Raw genomic sequence first — 14,564 nt, 5'->3', positions numbered from 1 at the left:
TGAAAGGCTTCGATTAAAGCAAGCGCTAAATGCACTGCTGGGTTGAAGCCTGGAAATGTTTATAGGACCAGGGATTAAAACACAGCATATTACATCTGGAGCTTCTAAAGCCAAGTGGACCTGAGCAAAGTCAAATGGAAATGCTAACTCTATTTTTATTTTAAAAAAAAATAGCACAGGCTTCAGCAGTAGTTCTGATATGCTGTCTCCTCTTGGGGAACTAATAGACAGGGAACAGCAAGGCTTTGAATGATTTATTCAGTACCCTGGAGATTTTTTATTTTCTTTTTCATTTCCACATAAATTACACAAGCACTTTATAAAATGAATACACATAAAACACCTTGTAAGTGCATAACTTAAAAAAACCAAAACAACAAAAAAAAGCAAACAAACGAATGCCTTTAAAAATCTCACTGAAAATAGGTTTTCTGGTTGCTTGTTTGTACTAACTGCTTAAATTGGCAGTGCTGTTTTAGATTATAAGTAACTGAAAAATATATATTGTTTATATATATATATAGCTATATATTCCTGGCATTTGCTAGAAGTGCTTTGTTTAATTATGTCTCATTCTCTTGGTACAATTAAAAGAATAACTAAGTTAAACAGCTGAGAGTGAAATCAATTTTTTGTTGTCAGGAACTGCCTTCTAACTGGAAAATGATAAAATAAAACATTGGACAACATTTTGCAAATTATATGGAAATATTCCATGGAAAGAAACTGCATTACCCCCACAAACTGCCACCCTGATCTTCTCGTTATTAAAATACTCGCTGATGGGCACAGAGTCCGTGGCAGCCAGGGACTGTTTGGGCTCTTCATACAATTGAGATATCATATTTACCGTCCTCAGGAGTCTGTCAGATCCTTCTCTTGTTCCCCCCTCGCAAGAAAAAATTAATGAAAAAGGGGAGGAGAGACAGCGAGGTGAGATCTGAAGGGTTCCCATCTGGCACAAGCAGAAATTGCTGCTGTTTTCTCCATTTGTTGCATCCCCGAATGTCTCTGGTGCGGACAACTCAAGAAGGCTCACAGTAGAGACAGTGCTTCCCAGAGAGCCTTCTCTTTCTCTTTCAAGCCAACAGTTCAAAGCATATATCTATATATATCTCTATATAGATATACATATATATATGGTTATACATAGACTCTGCACTGCCGCCAGTAGAATCCTAAGGAAGTTTTCCTCTCCCCCAGCTGGATGATCACCAGGGGCTGTGCCTGTCAGGGCTGGGCTTTTGTCTGACAGCACGTCAGCAAGTTCAGGGTCGACACTGGAGACTTTCAGGAGAACAAAAGGATTGGGGGGAGGTGAGACAGCATTGCTGCTCCAGCAACTCCATGGCTAGGGAGAGTTTTTGGGGTGATTTTCCTTCTTTTTGTTCCTTGTGGAGGGCTTCCCCAGCTGGATACATAGGATGCTTGTGGCCGGAGGATTAGGGGGTTTCAGCCCTCCTTGGGGAGAAACAGAGTTGCTACATGTCCCACCAAGGATGCCTCGTGTCCCCCTGGGGACAGCCCCGCCAGTCCAAGGTGTAGGTGCCACCAGTGGGTGCCAGACTTATTCACAAGCAGAGGCGACAGTAGTGACACTGGTGATCTTGGTGGAGTCATCAGACCAAGGCTGGAGATTCTGAAGGGCGAAGAGAGAGGAGTTGTGGACACAGATGGGGTCGGCTTGGATGGGCTGGTTGATGGTTTTTTGGAAGGCTTCCTGCTGCAGCTGCATGAGGATGCGGTTTGCTTGCTGCCGCTCAGCCTCCCGCTCCTCTGCTGTCTGCCTCCTAGGAGAGAGGGAGCCATTAGGGGGGCCTGGGGAAGCAAGGGAAGGGTGTCCTCAGAGAGATTAACTTGTGCTGGGTGCTCATGATGTGGGAGGGCAGGGGTAGGAAAAGATGGTGCCTTGCCATGGCATGGTCCCACATCCCCTACACAAATGGCCAGTAAATCCCATAAACTGGGATTTAAATCCCAGTAAATCCCATAGACTGGGTCTGTCTGTTTTACTGGCCTCTGCAAAAACAGTGCTCTGATCAAGAAGAGTTGGGAACAGCCCACAGCTCTGGATTACTTTCTGCCCACAGGAAAATAAAACAAGCAGGGACAAAACACCCAAAGTGTCACAGAACAGCATTGCAAAAGTTGTGATCCCCTGAAACCATGCTCTGGTCTAACAGCAAGAGCCGAGCATGCAAAGCCCCAGGAAGAAGCATGAAGCAGGGTGGGGTGAGGCAGTGCCTGGCAGTGCCACACAGCTGGGAGATGGGTAATGTTACTCTGGACATCCCATTTCAGCATCCAGGTTTGCCACCTTGTCTGCCATGCTGTGGTGACCAGCTGTTGAGAGCTTGGATAAAGGCAAAAACATTTCCATAGCAGGCAGCAAAATTTCAGCTAAACACTAGAAACACATTTTTTAGCAGTAACAAAAATCAAAGCACAGAATATACTATCTGGAAAGGGTGAATGACAGTGCTTTTCAGAACAGTTTGGACGTGTGTCTGCCTGGTATGACACCAGCAGAGGTGATCCCCAAGGAGTGGGTGCTAGGGGGTCAGAGGAGGCTCTTTCCAGTGTTGGTTGGGCCCTGGCCCTGGGCTGCCCAGGAGCAGAGAATGGGATAGGTAGAAATAGCCTGAATCCTCTTGTATCCACAATGGAAATGCCAGTCCTGCTTGCTTGGATGGCAGATCAGTCTAAAGTCTGCAGCTTGCACTCACCCCTACTTCAGCTGGCACCTCTGTTGATGCTGCTGGGAAAACCTGGGAGCAACTCACAGTGCTGGTCCTAGGATGACTTCCAAAGCATCCCCTCCCTCCCTCACATCCCCAGGCTCAGCTGACATCCTCTCAGCAGCTTCAGTGGACCAGTGACACAGGAAATGGCAGCTTTTTAATTTAGCAGCTCGGGGGGGATGTGAGATGTCTCATCCCCTTTGGCCATGGGAATTGGAAGTGGCAGCTCTGTTCTCCTCAGTGGTATCTCAGAGCACAGGGCAGGGGTCCCTGGCTCCCAGTGGGGAAGCAGGCTGGCACCTGGATGCCAGCAATGGGCCTCTGGGCACCCAAGCCTCCAGACACGTGGCCAGGGTTCCCTCCTGGGAGCACCTAGTTCAGGGCTCAGTCCCTGTTCTAATCACTGTGTCAACATCTCACATCAGACATCCCAGGAAGAGCAGGCTCAGAGCTGCACCTGCCTGGGGAGCAGCTCAGTCTCTGCCTCAATGAATATTTAATGACTCCCTGAACAACGAGGAGATGCTCCAGGAGGAGGGAGGGAGCCCCAAATCCAGGGTGATCAGGAGTACCATGGCTGTGAGCACCTTGCTCCCAAGTGTTTCCCTGTTGCAAGCAGCTGGTCTAGTCATGATTCACATCAGAATGGGATTTCCAGGTTCATACCTGCCTGGAAAGAGCTGTGTCTAAAGCAAGAACCCAAATCTGAGGAGGGGATCACACAGCCACCTCCCTGCAACAGAGACAACCAGGCAAGGGGCAGGGCAAGACTCTTCCCCCCAGTCTGCATTCAAGCAGTTTAACAGCTCAGAGGGCTTATAGCAACTTTATTTTCTTGGACACTTGAACTGCCTCATTCAGGCTGAGCCTGCAGCAGCTCTTTCCAGCTCCCAGTGCCCCAGGAACCACTCAGAGCCCCCTGCCCAGTGCAGGGCCCTGAGGCATGAAGCTGGGTGTGCTATCAGCCAGGGGCACCCACATCTCCATCTCAGCAGGCACAGATGCATACAAGAAGAACTTACATGCCTGTGTCCCTCTGGCTCAGGCCAGAGATTCTCCCATGTCTAATATTACAGCTGAGCTCTGGCTGCAGCCTGTCCCTTAGGCAGAAGCAGGATTTTGTTTCTCTTTACCCAGCTATTTTTTGTAAAACACGTGAATAGGTTTGTATCCTCTGCACCTCTGCCAAAAGAGGCTGAATTTAGCCAACAGACGCAAAGAGTATTGACAGATGGATTTGCCTCACTTCCTTAGGAAACCTGGTTAGAAGACACAGCTGACCCCATTTTGCAGGCCACAGCAGGACTGTTCCTCCTCCAGGATTCTTTTTCTGGCCAAGAGAGATCACTCCAGCTAGAGACTTCTTAACAGTTGGGGAATTGCACTACTATAGGTTCTCTAGGGAAGAACTAGAAGAAGAACACTGGGGTTGAGGATTCGCACCCCCTCTTGGTTTCAAATTCCTTGAACCCCATTTCTTACCCAACCTCAGCATACTCAGGCAATCACCGTCCTGTTAACCTTTGAGAAGACTCTGGGGAAGTCCTTTCCCCACATTGTGAAGAAGCTGCCTGCCAGCCCTCCAGCACCCAGCAGCTCAGCAGCCAGCCCGTGGCAGGAGATGTTCTCAGGAATTGGGTGTCTCCCTCGGGAATATCCCGGGAACGTGCAGCTTGGGAGGGGCAGGGTCACTGCGACGGAGCCCTGGAGGCTCCGTGTGAGCCCAGCCTTCTCTTCCTCTCCGGCTTTACCGGCACGCCCGGCAGCAGAACAAAAAGAAAGCGTTTGGGCAAGGAGGCGCCGCGAACCCCGCGGGGACGAAAATCTCCGCGCTGTGCAAAGCGCGGTACCCGGACAGCCCCGGGCCGGGGGCTGCCACTCGCCGCTGCCGCGGACAGAGGCGGGGGAGCCCCTGCACCCTCTGGTGCCCCTGACTGCACCCACTGCACACGTGTGTGCTCACACACGCTCATCCCCGTGGCATACCCGCACGCGTTTTTGCACGCAGACCCGGTGTGCCGACACGGTCCGCAACACCCCGCACTCGCCGGGCTGTGCTGTGCACTCACACCCCTGTGCACGCTCACACACACACACACACACTTCGCACTGACCGTGCAGTTACACTCGCTTGCACACACGCCCGCAGGTGTGCACACACCACATGCACACACACACACCGCTGTGCATGCACACGCACGTGTACACACACAGTCACATTCACACACACACACACGGGGCTTGCACGCCTCTGCGCTGCCATCAGGGCTCCCGGCAGAGCTGCTGGCAGCAAGGTCTGTGCCCCCGGACTGCCCCACCCCGGTCCACCGAGACCCCGGTCCCTCACCTCCACTTGGTGCGCCGGTTTTGGAACCAGGTCTTCACCTGGGCGTCCGTCATCTTGAGGGCCTTGGCCAGGGCAGCGCGCTCGGCCGAGGCCAGGTATTTCTGCCGGTGGAAGCGCTTCTCCAGCTCGCAAATCTGCAGCCGGGTGAAGGAGGTGCGCGGCTTCTTCTTCTTGGGGGGCGTGCGGTTCTGGTAGGGGTGACCTATACGGCGTGTTACAGTGAAGGGTGAGAGGGCCACTGGGGGGGACACGGGAGGAGGGGGGATGAGAGGCAAAGAAGCAAGCAGCGACACATCAGCAGAGGGGCTCCGGTTCCCGGCCGCTGGGCTGGGGACCACCCCCCACCACTCCGAAGCCGCGGCTTCCCCGCCTGCACCCGCGCACGAGCTGCAGGAACTCGGCGGCGGCGGCGGCCCCGCGGACCGGGAAGGCCCGGCCGCCTTTCCTGGGCGCTGCGGGCACCCGCCGGGCGCCGCTCGGCTCCGGCGGAGGGGAAGGTGGCCGCTTGCCCGGCCAAGCGCCCGCCGGGGAACGGGGGCTCAGCAGCGGCAGCCGGTCCTGGCGCCGGGCCGGGCTCCGCGCCCCGAGCCAAGCGGGTTCGGGATAATTTCGTTCAGGCGCGGCGGTAACCCCATCGTCCCCGGCCCCAGTGCCTCGTGCAGAAAAGTACAGTCCCGGACTGGAAACTGGAGTTGAAATTTGTTGTTCTGTTTGTTTGTTCCTTTCTTTGTTTTGTTTTAAATATATATGGTTTTGTTTGGATTTGTTGATTTGATTTTTTTTTCCCAACCCCACCAAAAAAAAAAAAAAAAAAGAAATTAGTGAAAAGTGACATTGTGTCTAAGCCAGGAACAAATTGAGTGAAATTCAGTCAGGTGCTTGCCAAGGCAACAGGGCGTTCGTCCACCCGCGGCCGTGCCCGAGCCCAGCGCCATCGGGTCGAAATTAAACGGGAACTTTCAAAAATCGGGCCTCGGTTTCCGCCCTCGGGAAGCCGCGCTGATTTTTCCCTGTTGTAATTTCGTTCATTTTGTTCGTTTGTTTGCGTCTTTTTTATTTATTTCTTTTCGTTCGAGTTTTTGCTTTGTTAGTGCCGAAAGACGAGCCCAGCTGCGCCTGGAAACCGTGGCGAGGCCGAGAAGAGGCTCTAGCCCGAGCCCCGCTCTGCTCGGGCCTGCAAAAGGTCCCTTTTGGTGGGGAAAGAGGCTGAGCCGAAACCCGCAACCGGGGAAAGCCAGCCCGGTTAAGGAAGGCAAAGGGACGGCCTTCCCGGGCAGGCCGGGGCCGGGGCCGCGGGTCTGCCTTCCCGCCGGCCGGGCCGTGCTTCCCAAACAACTCTCGGTTTTGAAGGAAAGTTTCGCCGGGTCTGGCTCGGGCGGCAGGGATTGGGCAGCCGTGCCCGGGGCTCGCGGGAGGTCCTGTACGGAGTTTACCATCCCTTTTCCTCCTTGCCCGCCTTTGCCGACCCGTATCGCGGGGAAAAAAAATGTAAAATCCTACACCAAACTAATAAATAAATAAATTAAAAGGAACTAAAACAACAACAACATAAAACCCCACATATACAAACAATCAGACCAACCAAAATATCAAAACAAACAAACAAAAGGAAACACAACTCATTTAGGGGGGAGTGGATACGCCTCATTTCCCACCCCGTCTTGCTTTTGGCCTCCTTCGGGACCAGCTTCCCAGGACCATCCCGGCTGCTTTCCCCACCCGACCGGAGAGATCCCCGGCTGGATCCGTGTGGGCACCGGTTGTCGCGCCGAGGCCGGGCGGCGGGGAACGAAGCGGGGCGGCGGGAGCAGAGAGAGAAAGGGGGTCCCGGTGGCGCAACTCACCTGTGAACCTGTCTTTTGTGTACCGCCTGTTGCTCTCCATCCAGGGGAAGGTGAGCCCCGTGAGGCTGTTCATGCCGTTCACCGCCGGCACGGCGGCGGAGAGGGGCTGGTGGACTCCGCCGGCCACGGGGCGATGGGCCGGGACGCGGATCACGCCGCCGGCCGAGCTCAAGGTGTTGCCGTTCATGCTCACCGCCATGTTCACGTTGTAGGAGCCGGGCAGGCCGCCCATGCTGCAGGAGGTGCCGGTGTAGGCGCCGGCCGCGCCGCCGCTCGCCCCGTAGCCACCCGTGACCGTGTTATAGGCGCTGCCCACGATGCAGCCCAGCCCGTAGTCCGCCGAGTCCTGCAGCCGCGGGTGCGACACCATGCAGCTGCCCGGCTCCGACGTGTTGAGGATCTGGTCGATGCCGAAGCTGATGGGCTCGGCTTGCCCTTGGTGCAGGTGGTGAGCCCCGAGGTGCTCCATGCCGCCGCTCGGGCACCGGGGCCGGACCTCCGCCCCGGGCAGGGCAGCGCAGCCCCGCACCGCCCCGAAACCGGCAACGGGGCCGCACAGAGCCCAGGAACGCCGGCTACGCGCTCAGTCCCATAGCACGACGGCAGAGCACCCCAAGAAACGCCAGCAGAGCCACGCAAGGCCGGGACACGGCAGCCACACGCTCAGCACGAAGACACAGCAGCACAGCCATGCGCAGCCCAGGTACAAGAGTGAAACAGCCCCGCAGCCCGGGACGCCACAGCCGTGCCCAGCGCGGCTCAGGACACAGACACTGGAGACACAACCGCGCCACGCACACCCGACAGCTTCCAGGAGCGGAGATCGACACCCCAGCCACGCACACCGGCCCCGCTCCGACGAGACCCAGCACCCCCAGGTACCAAGACACGCCAGGAGCCTCTCACCCAGGACAGACAGACGTACGCACGGACACACACACACACAGGGGTGCCCCGGGGACCCCTTGCCGCGGCGGGCGGTGGGGAGCCGGGAGCCCCGCGGAGCGGAGCGCGGCGGATTGTGAGTGCGATCGCCCGCCGCCCCGCTTGCCCATCAATCACCCTACCCAGGGCCTACTGCTGCAGGCCCTCACTCTCCATTGGTTGGATGCTGAGAGCAGCCCAGTGAATGACAGCAGAGAAGAGCACACAAGAGGAGTTTCTTCTTCCCCAGCCCCCTCTTGCACACCCCCCCTCAAAAAAAAAAAAAAAAAAAAAAAAAAAAAAAAAAGGAAAAAAAATCACCGCCCTTCTCGGCCTTATAAAGTGAGCGCTGGGTGAGTGCAAGGCACTGGGGGTTGAAATAGTGGCTGATACCGGGCGGCAGAGCGGGGTCGTTTGGTCCCGGAGTTTGTGGCTGCGGACTGCTGGGAAGGGGGATCTTGGCTGCCAGGCCCCGCAGGAGAATCAAGCCCAGGTTGCGATCCCCAAGGGCTGCCGCTGATCCCGAGCGAGGGCTGAAGCCGGAGGATCCCCTTCTGGTGGGGTCCCAGACCGGCCGTGCCCCTTTGTTCCGGAAGGGTGCTCTGAATTTCAAAAGTCAGCGCCTTCCAAAAAGCCGCGGAGGAGGCTGCTCTCCCACCACCACACCCCAGAGCAGGGAAGAGGGGACGTTGAGAAGGGCGCCCACAAGTGCCCGGACCCATGGAAGGGGTGGGATGGGAGGTGACGAGGGGCTCCTGGAGCGCACTTTCCCCGGGGAGCCGGGGCGGGGCTCATTTCCCCGGTGAGGACGATGGCAGGCCCCAGCTGCGCCCCGCGGGGCAGCGGACCCCGCTGACAGGGCACCCACGGCCTGCTGTCCCTACCGCCTGCTGCCGCCGTCCCCTCCCGCTCCTGCCCGCGGGGAGATGAGTGTTCCCGTTAAAAAAAAACAAAAAAAAAAAACAAAAAAAAATTATTTTTAAAGTTTAAAACAACGTGAAAATGAAAGCCGCTATTGCAATTTCTGTAAAACTTACTGCGGCCCTGGCCCGTCGGTGGCTGCTCTGCACAGCCGGGCCGGGGGCAGGGCCGCCGATGGGACCGGGCACTGCCGTTCCCTTGGATCCGGCCTCCCGCTGCTGCCGACGGCGCTGCCCAGTGCGACCCAGCGCTCCCGGCCGCGGCAGCAGGGATCTGCCCGGGAGTTTGTGCTCTGCCCGCCTCATCCTCCCCGCTACGGGCTGGGACCGGCCCTCCAGGCCCGCTCCTCCCTGGCTGTGGCCAAGGCTGCCATTCACGTCTTCAGCGTGCCCGTGGTTTAGTGCCCACAAGAGACCGTGGGGACCCCACAGGACAGCCTGCTCTGGGGCATCCCCCACACAAAACAAACGCCACTGGCATGGAAAGTCATGCCTGTGCACTCAGGTACACCTCAACACTCATCACCAGCTACATCATCCCATCCTCATCCTCACACTCCCAGTGTTGCACACTCATGAGCTCACAAACACCCATGCTCACAGTCCCACACATTTTCTTGCACACACACCTACATTTGTGCAGTTATTCAAACACCCCACGCACTCACAGACAGTTACAACCCCCTGCACACACGAGTTCTGACACACGTTCCCATTCACGCCTTCACAGCTGTTTGTATTCACACCCACAGTCACTCCCACAACAGGCACTAACACACCCCAGTTCCCGTGCATTCGGACACCCCCAGACTCTCACACACTGACACATCAATGCTTGTGGGTTCCTGCCACCCTCACCCAAGCCACAGCCCCGCTGTGATACCCAGGATCCGTCGCTGTCACCACAGCCGCCACCACAGCCCCTCACGGGAAGGCTGTGGAGACAGTGGGCGGCAGCAGCAGCCACGGGCGCCCCTCGGCCCCGTGCCCGGCCGGTGGTGCCCAGCAGCCTGCCCCCGCCACCACCCAGCCCTGCCTGCCCGCTGGGGTCGGATTTCCCCCCTCCCAGTACCTGCCTCAGTTCTTGACTTCCGAACTCTTCAGGGAACTCGCTGGCGCCAGCTCCATCAACCAAAGTCCTTGTGGTTAGGAGGAGCTGGGAGAGGAGGGAGGGAGTGACGGCTGGGGCCAGCCGGGGCCGGGGGGCTGCCCTCGGGCAGGGGCCCTTCTTGTCCCACAGGACTGCAGCTGCCTTTGCCCTTCCTCAGGATATGCCTGAGCTTCTTCTGCCCCTTGTCACACAGGAGATGTGGGGCAGTCTGCTTACCTGCCCTGAGCATGTCAGGTTGTCTCCACAAGTAAGCAATAAAAATGCCATGCCAGTCCTGCACAGTGCCACAAAGTCCCCTGCCAGTGAGCTCTGACACCCTGAGGGAGGCAGATCTGCTGCCAAGTCCTGAGACCCAGGAGATGCCTCTCTCCAGTAAATAACACAGCTGCCTGGTGCCACTCGCACATCCCAAAGGCCCCAGCTGATGCCAGGAAAAGCCTTGGCCTCCCCTGTGCCAGGGATCCTCCAGGCTGAGCAGATGCTGAAGGCCCAGAGGGACTGGCCTCCAGAAATCAGAAGGTCACCACCAGTGATCCAGTCTGGTTGGTGAGGGTCACAGCCCCCAGGCACTGAGCCCAAGGTAGAGGCAGTAAAACTTGTCAGGAGACAGATTACAGGTAAGTCTGAATTCCTTCTGGCCAGCACCCAGGGAGGACAAAGGAGAAGAGCAGGCGGGACTAGGTCCTGACAGGGATTCAAAATTTCTGGAAATCAATGGGAATTATTGACGAGTTTGTGTATGATGCAGAGCCCTAGGATTTATTCCCTGCACAAGCCAGACTTCACTTGCATCCCTGAGAAAGCCATACAGCTCCTGGCACTGGAAGTTTGGACACTGCACATCTAAGCTCCAAGACAACACCCAGTTGAGATGTTCCAGTTCAAATTGCTCCTGGCCCCAGTTTCCCCTTAGACTCTCCAGGGCTGTGGCTTGAGCAGTACTGTAGAGCACAAGGCTCTGGAAATGTCCTGGCAATTGATATACGGGTTTTGCCTCCCTAATTCTGAGGCTAAAGAGGCAGCGCTGCAAGCTCACACACTGAGATATGTCAGGCTCAGTCTTGGAGCTTTCAGGTTCCCATCCCAACGGGAGAGCCTACAAGGACCAGCACCCACTTGGAGATGAATCCAGTGAGCCTACAAATGGATCCCTGGGGTGGGAGCCCGAGGCACCCCAGCCCAGCTGCCTCTGCCTGGATGTGCATTCAGCATGCTTCTATTTGCTGAGGGCTGGATTTGTCACACTTTGCTAGGACTCTAAATGCCAGGCCCTGCAAAAAATAATTCAGATATCACACTCTAGGCAGAGCCCAGGGAGACAGACATTCCCCGATGATTCCCCAAAGTGCTGCTTTAGTTCTTAGTTCTCCTGCACAAAGAAATCCTATTTTGTGGGAAACACCAACAAGGCGGGTCAGACCTCCTTGGAGGCAGAAAAAAGCCTCCAATGCAGGAGCTGACACGTGCCCTAAGTTACTGCAAAATTCATACATTAAGGAAGCCCAGTGTCCTTGGCCTCCACTTCTCCAGAGCATCTCACCTCCTTCAGGTATCCACAGCCACTATACATATTCCTGCAAGCCTTGAAACTTTTGTCCCCCTTCACCTACCCCAAACAGCTGCTGGGACAATTTAATTTCTAAAATGGTGTTTTAATCCTGCCCCAGATGAGGGTTGAGGGCCCAGTTTATCCATGCTAGGAAATAACAATGAAGATGAGGGTTCTTCCTAATGCATAAGGCTCTCCCTCCCCACGAAGTGCCCAGGGATCCTTTCTCAGGTTCTCTCATTGATCGTGTGCATCTGCCTCCTGCTAGCGGAGAGGAGCAGCCCTGCCAGGGCCTGACCTCCACCCTGCACTCCCCTTTTCTCCGGCTTTGCTGGCTTGCCGGGGCTCCTCTTGGCCCCTGAGCTCCTTTGCAGCTCGGGGCTCCCGGGGGTTTGGCATCGCAAGCTGCCTCTCTGCCTCGCAGCTGCTGGCCGGGACACCGCTGCGAAATACAAGCCCTCCTGAGGGGACCGGGGATAAAAGTGACGTGTCTGGGACCTTGGCAAGATCCCAGCAAAGCCTATCGGGCTCGGTCCGAAAACTGCATTTCGAGCAGTGCTTTCCAGAACCTGTAATACCCTCTATATGGCTGAAAGGAGAGTGAGCAGCCCGGCCGCGGGCAGGTGTGTGGCGAGAGACACCCCTCAGCAGAAGGGTGCGCCCCGACTCCATCCCTGCCTTGCTTTCTTGCTCCGGGGCACCCCAGCTCGGGTATTATCCAGCTTTCGGCACGTCCATCACCGCCCGCAGCCCTTTCTCTCTCCCGCCGCGGCCCCCGTGAAATCCATTGCGGCGGAGGCGCCGCTGCGGGCTCGGGCAGCGCACGGGGGCTGGCGGGAGAGCTCCGGGACCGAGACTGTCCCATCGGGGTTCCCTCGCCTCTCCCTGGAGCGGAAGGCGCGGTGTCCGCTGCCGTCGGGGCTCTGTCCCTCAGCACTGCCCCCGCACTAAGTTGTACCGCAGGTGTCGCGACAGAAGCCGATAGCGAAGCAGGACGGCTCCCGCACCGACCGGCCGGGTTCCCGCAGGGCCGTGGGCATCCCAACGGGAAATCTCGTTTTCCGCAGCTCCCACCGAGCCCGAGCCCGCACGGACGGCGGCGCCCTTTCCCGGGCTCACGGTCCGCAGGAAGGGCGGCCTGCGCTTCCTGAGCGTTAAAAGCAATTAACACCATTTGGGGAATTTTTAATTGCTCTATAAAGCACGCTGTAAATAATTACTCCCAGCTCTGTTGATCCCCCGAATACGCACTGACAGTTGTAATTTATGGCTTTGGAAACGTGGTCCCGTGCATTCAGCATAACTCCTTATTACAGTAATGACTTAGCGCCGCTGCACTTAATGAGTACAAAGTGCCCGGCGCAGCGGGAGCCGCAGCATCGCACGAACTTCGCCCGCAACGATATTTCTCCCCTTTATGGTTACAAACGACCGAGGGGCTGCGAGTTAACACGGCGGGGAAGGAGCGGCGGGGCCGGCTCCCCGCTCAGTCAACGGCATCTCCCGAGGCAGCAGTTATCTACCAAAAATAAGTACTCAGAGCAGTCCGCAAACTGCTCCTTCACCCTCCTGTAGCCCCTGGCTTCCTGGAGAGAACGGGTTCAGCAGGGGATGTGCAGGGTCACGACTCATCGCGCCTGCGGGCGCAAGCAGAAGGGACCCGCACCGTCCCTCTGCCCCCCGCCTCTCGCTGCCCTGGCACTGACCAGCTCCACGCAACAGGCCGGGGTCTCTCGTCCTTGCGGATCCTCCCCAGACGGGGGTAATGGAAATGGGGTGCTGGCCGGTGGGACCCGCCGTGCCCGGCGGCGCCCCATGAATATTCAGTGCCGCCGGTTGCCGGAGGAGCATCTGCCAATAAATTATTGGTCCTGCGGCACCAGCCCCTCTCTCCACCGTGCAGAAATGCGTGTAATCCCATTAGGCCCGTCCCCTTGGCCACCCGTCCCGCACCAGCCCCTCCGTAATGAACGGCGTCTGGCCGCCACCCCCGAGGGCATCGACGGCAGTGGGGGACACCGGGGGCTCTGCCCCGTTATTAACTCACAGTTTAATTACACTCTCGGCGGCAGCAAGGGAGCAGATACGGGCTGGTCACCCGCATCCCTCCGCCGCCTCCCCCTGGGTCTCCCCCACTCCGAGGAACTCTGACCCGGCGACAGCCAGGCCCTTCGCGACACGGAGGAGGGCAATGGGGACACGGCCCGGTCCTGCGGTTGCCCCTCACCCCCGGGGGCTGCTCACCGCCCCCGGCCCCGGCTGCCGGCAGCTGCCCTGTTTGCTCGCCCGCCGGGGAAGCGGCGGCCTCTTTGTCTCCCCCCGCCCCGAGCCTTAGGCCTTTTCCCCATCACACAAAGTCCTGCTTTGCCAACAGATTTGTGTCTCTCCCCTCCCCGCCCCCCCCATCCTAAAAGCTGCCCTCGGGGGCAGGGGCGCAGGCAGCTCCCAACGCCGGGCGGAAAGCGGCCCGCCCTGCCGGCTCCGCTAACAGAGCAGCTTTCACTAATGAATGAGAAGATCCGATAATAATGGTCTTAATTGTTGCAAACATTGTTACGGGCTTAGCTCTAAAAACCTCCAAACCTTCCTCGGTAAATCCTCGCGTTTGTTTGTTTATTTCCTCTCTCTTTTCCCCTCCCCGAGGTCAATTAGTACGCAAAAAGCAAATACAAATTATGATAGAACCAATGGGTAAACTTAAATCTAATTTGCTGCTGTTTGCATTAGCCTTTGGAGAGGAGGGCCGGGCAGGGGGCTGCCCCGTTCCCGCAGGCAGCTCAGTACAGGTGGGTGGCTGCGGGGCCAGTCCTTGCCCTGCCCGCGAGTCCCTTCTGTCCCCGAAGTCAAGAGACTCTGATGGGTTCAGGCGCTTTTCCTTATTTACACTCGTCTTTTTACAAGTGATTCGTATATGGGCTGAAATATCTAGTCTGTAAATAAATAGAAAATATTATTGTACCTAAGGAAAGTACCGACAAACTCCAACACCATCAATTATGATTTATAGTTATTTTTGACCTAAGAATTTTTTCTTGACATGTACACAGTGTATGTAATCGAAGTTAACATTTGTGAAGTTTTTATAGCTTTTATTTTATGACATTTTGAAACGTGATTTTTGGAATTAA

General features: G+C 56.6%; 1 protein-coding gene across 1 annotated transcript; it reads right to left on the bottom strand.

Moving 5' to 3' along the window:
• Positions 1–360: 360 nt before the first annotated feature.
• Positions 361–7,401, bottom strand: TLX1 (T cell leukemia homeobox 1). Its single transcript, XM_063162832.1, has 3 exons — positions 6,933–7,401; positions 5,089–5,290; positions 361–1,790 (listed from the first exon to the last, which is right to left on the bottom strand). The coding sequence occupies exons 1-3, from the start codon at positions 7,399–7,401 to the stop codon at positions 1,568–1,570; spliced, it is 894 nt and encodes a 297-aa protein (XP_063018902.1). The 3' UTR covers positions 361–1,567.
• Positions 7,402–14,564: the final 7,163 nt, after the last annotated feature.

This window comes from Melospiza melodia, chromosome 9 (genome assembly GCF_035770615.1).
Source record: "Melospiza melodia melodia isolate bMelMel2 chromosome 9, bMelMel2.pri, whole genome shotgun sequence".
Classification (NCBI taxonomy): domain Eukaryota; kingdom Metazoa; phylum Chordata; class Aves; order Passeriformes; family Passerellidae; genus Melospiza; species Melospiza melodia.
The sequence above is the reverse complement of the archived record's forward strand: the minus strand, read 5'-3'. Positions and strand labels throughout refer to the sequence as shown.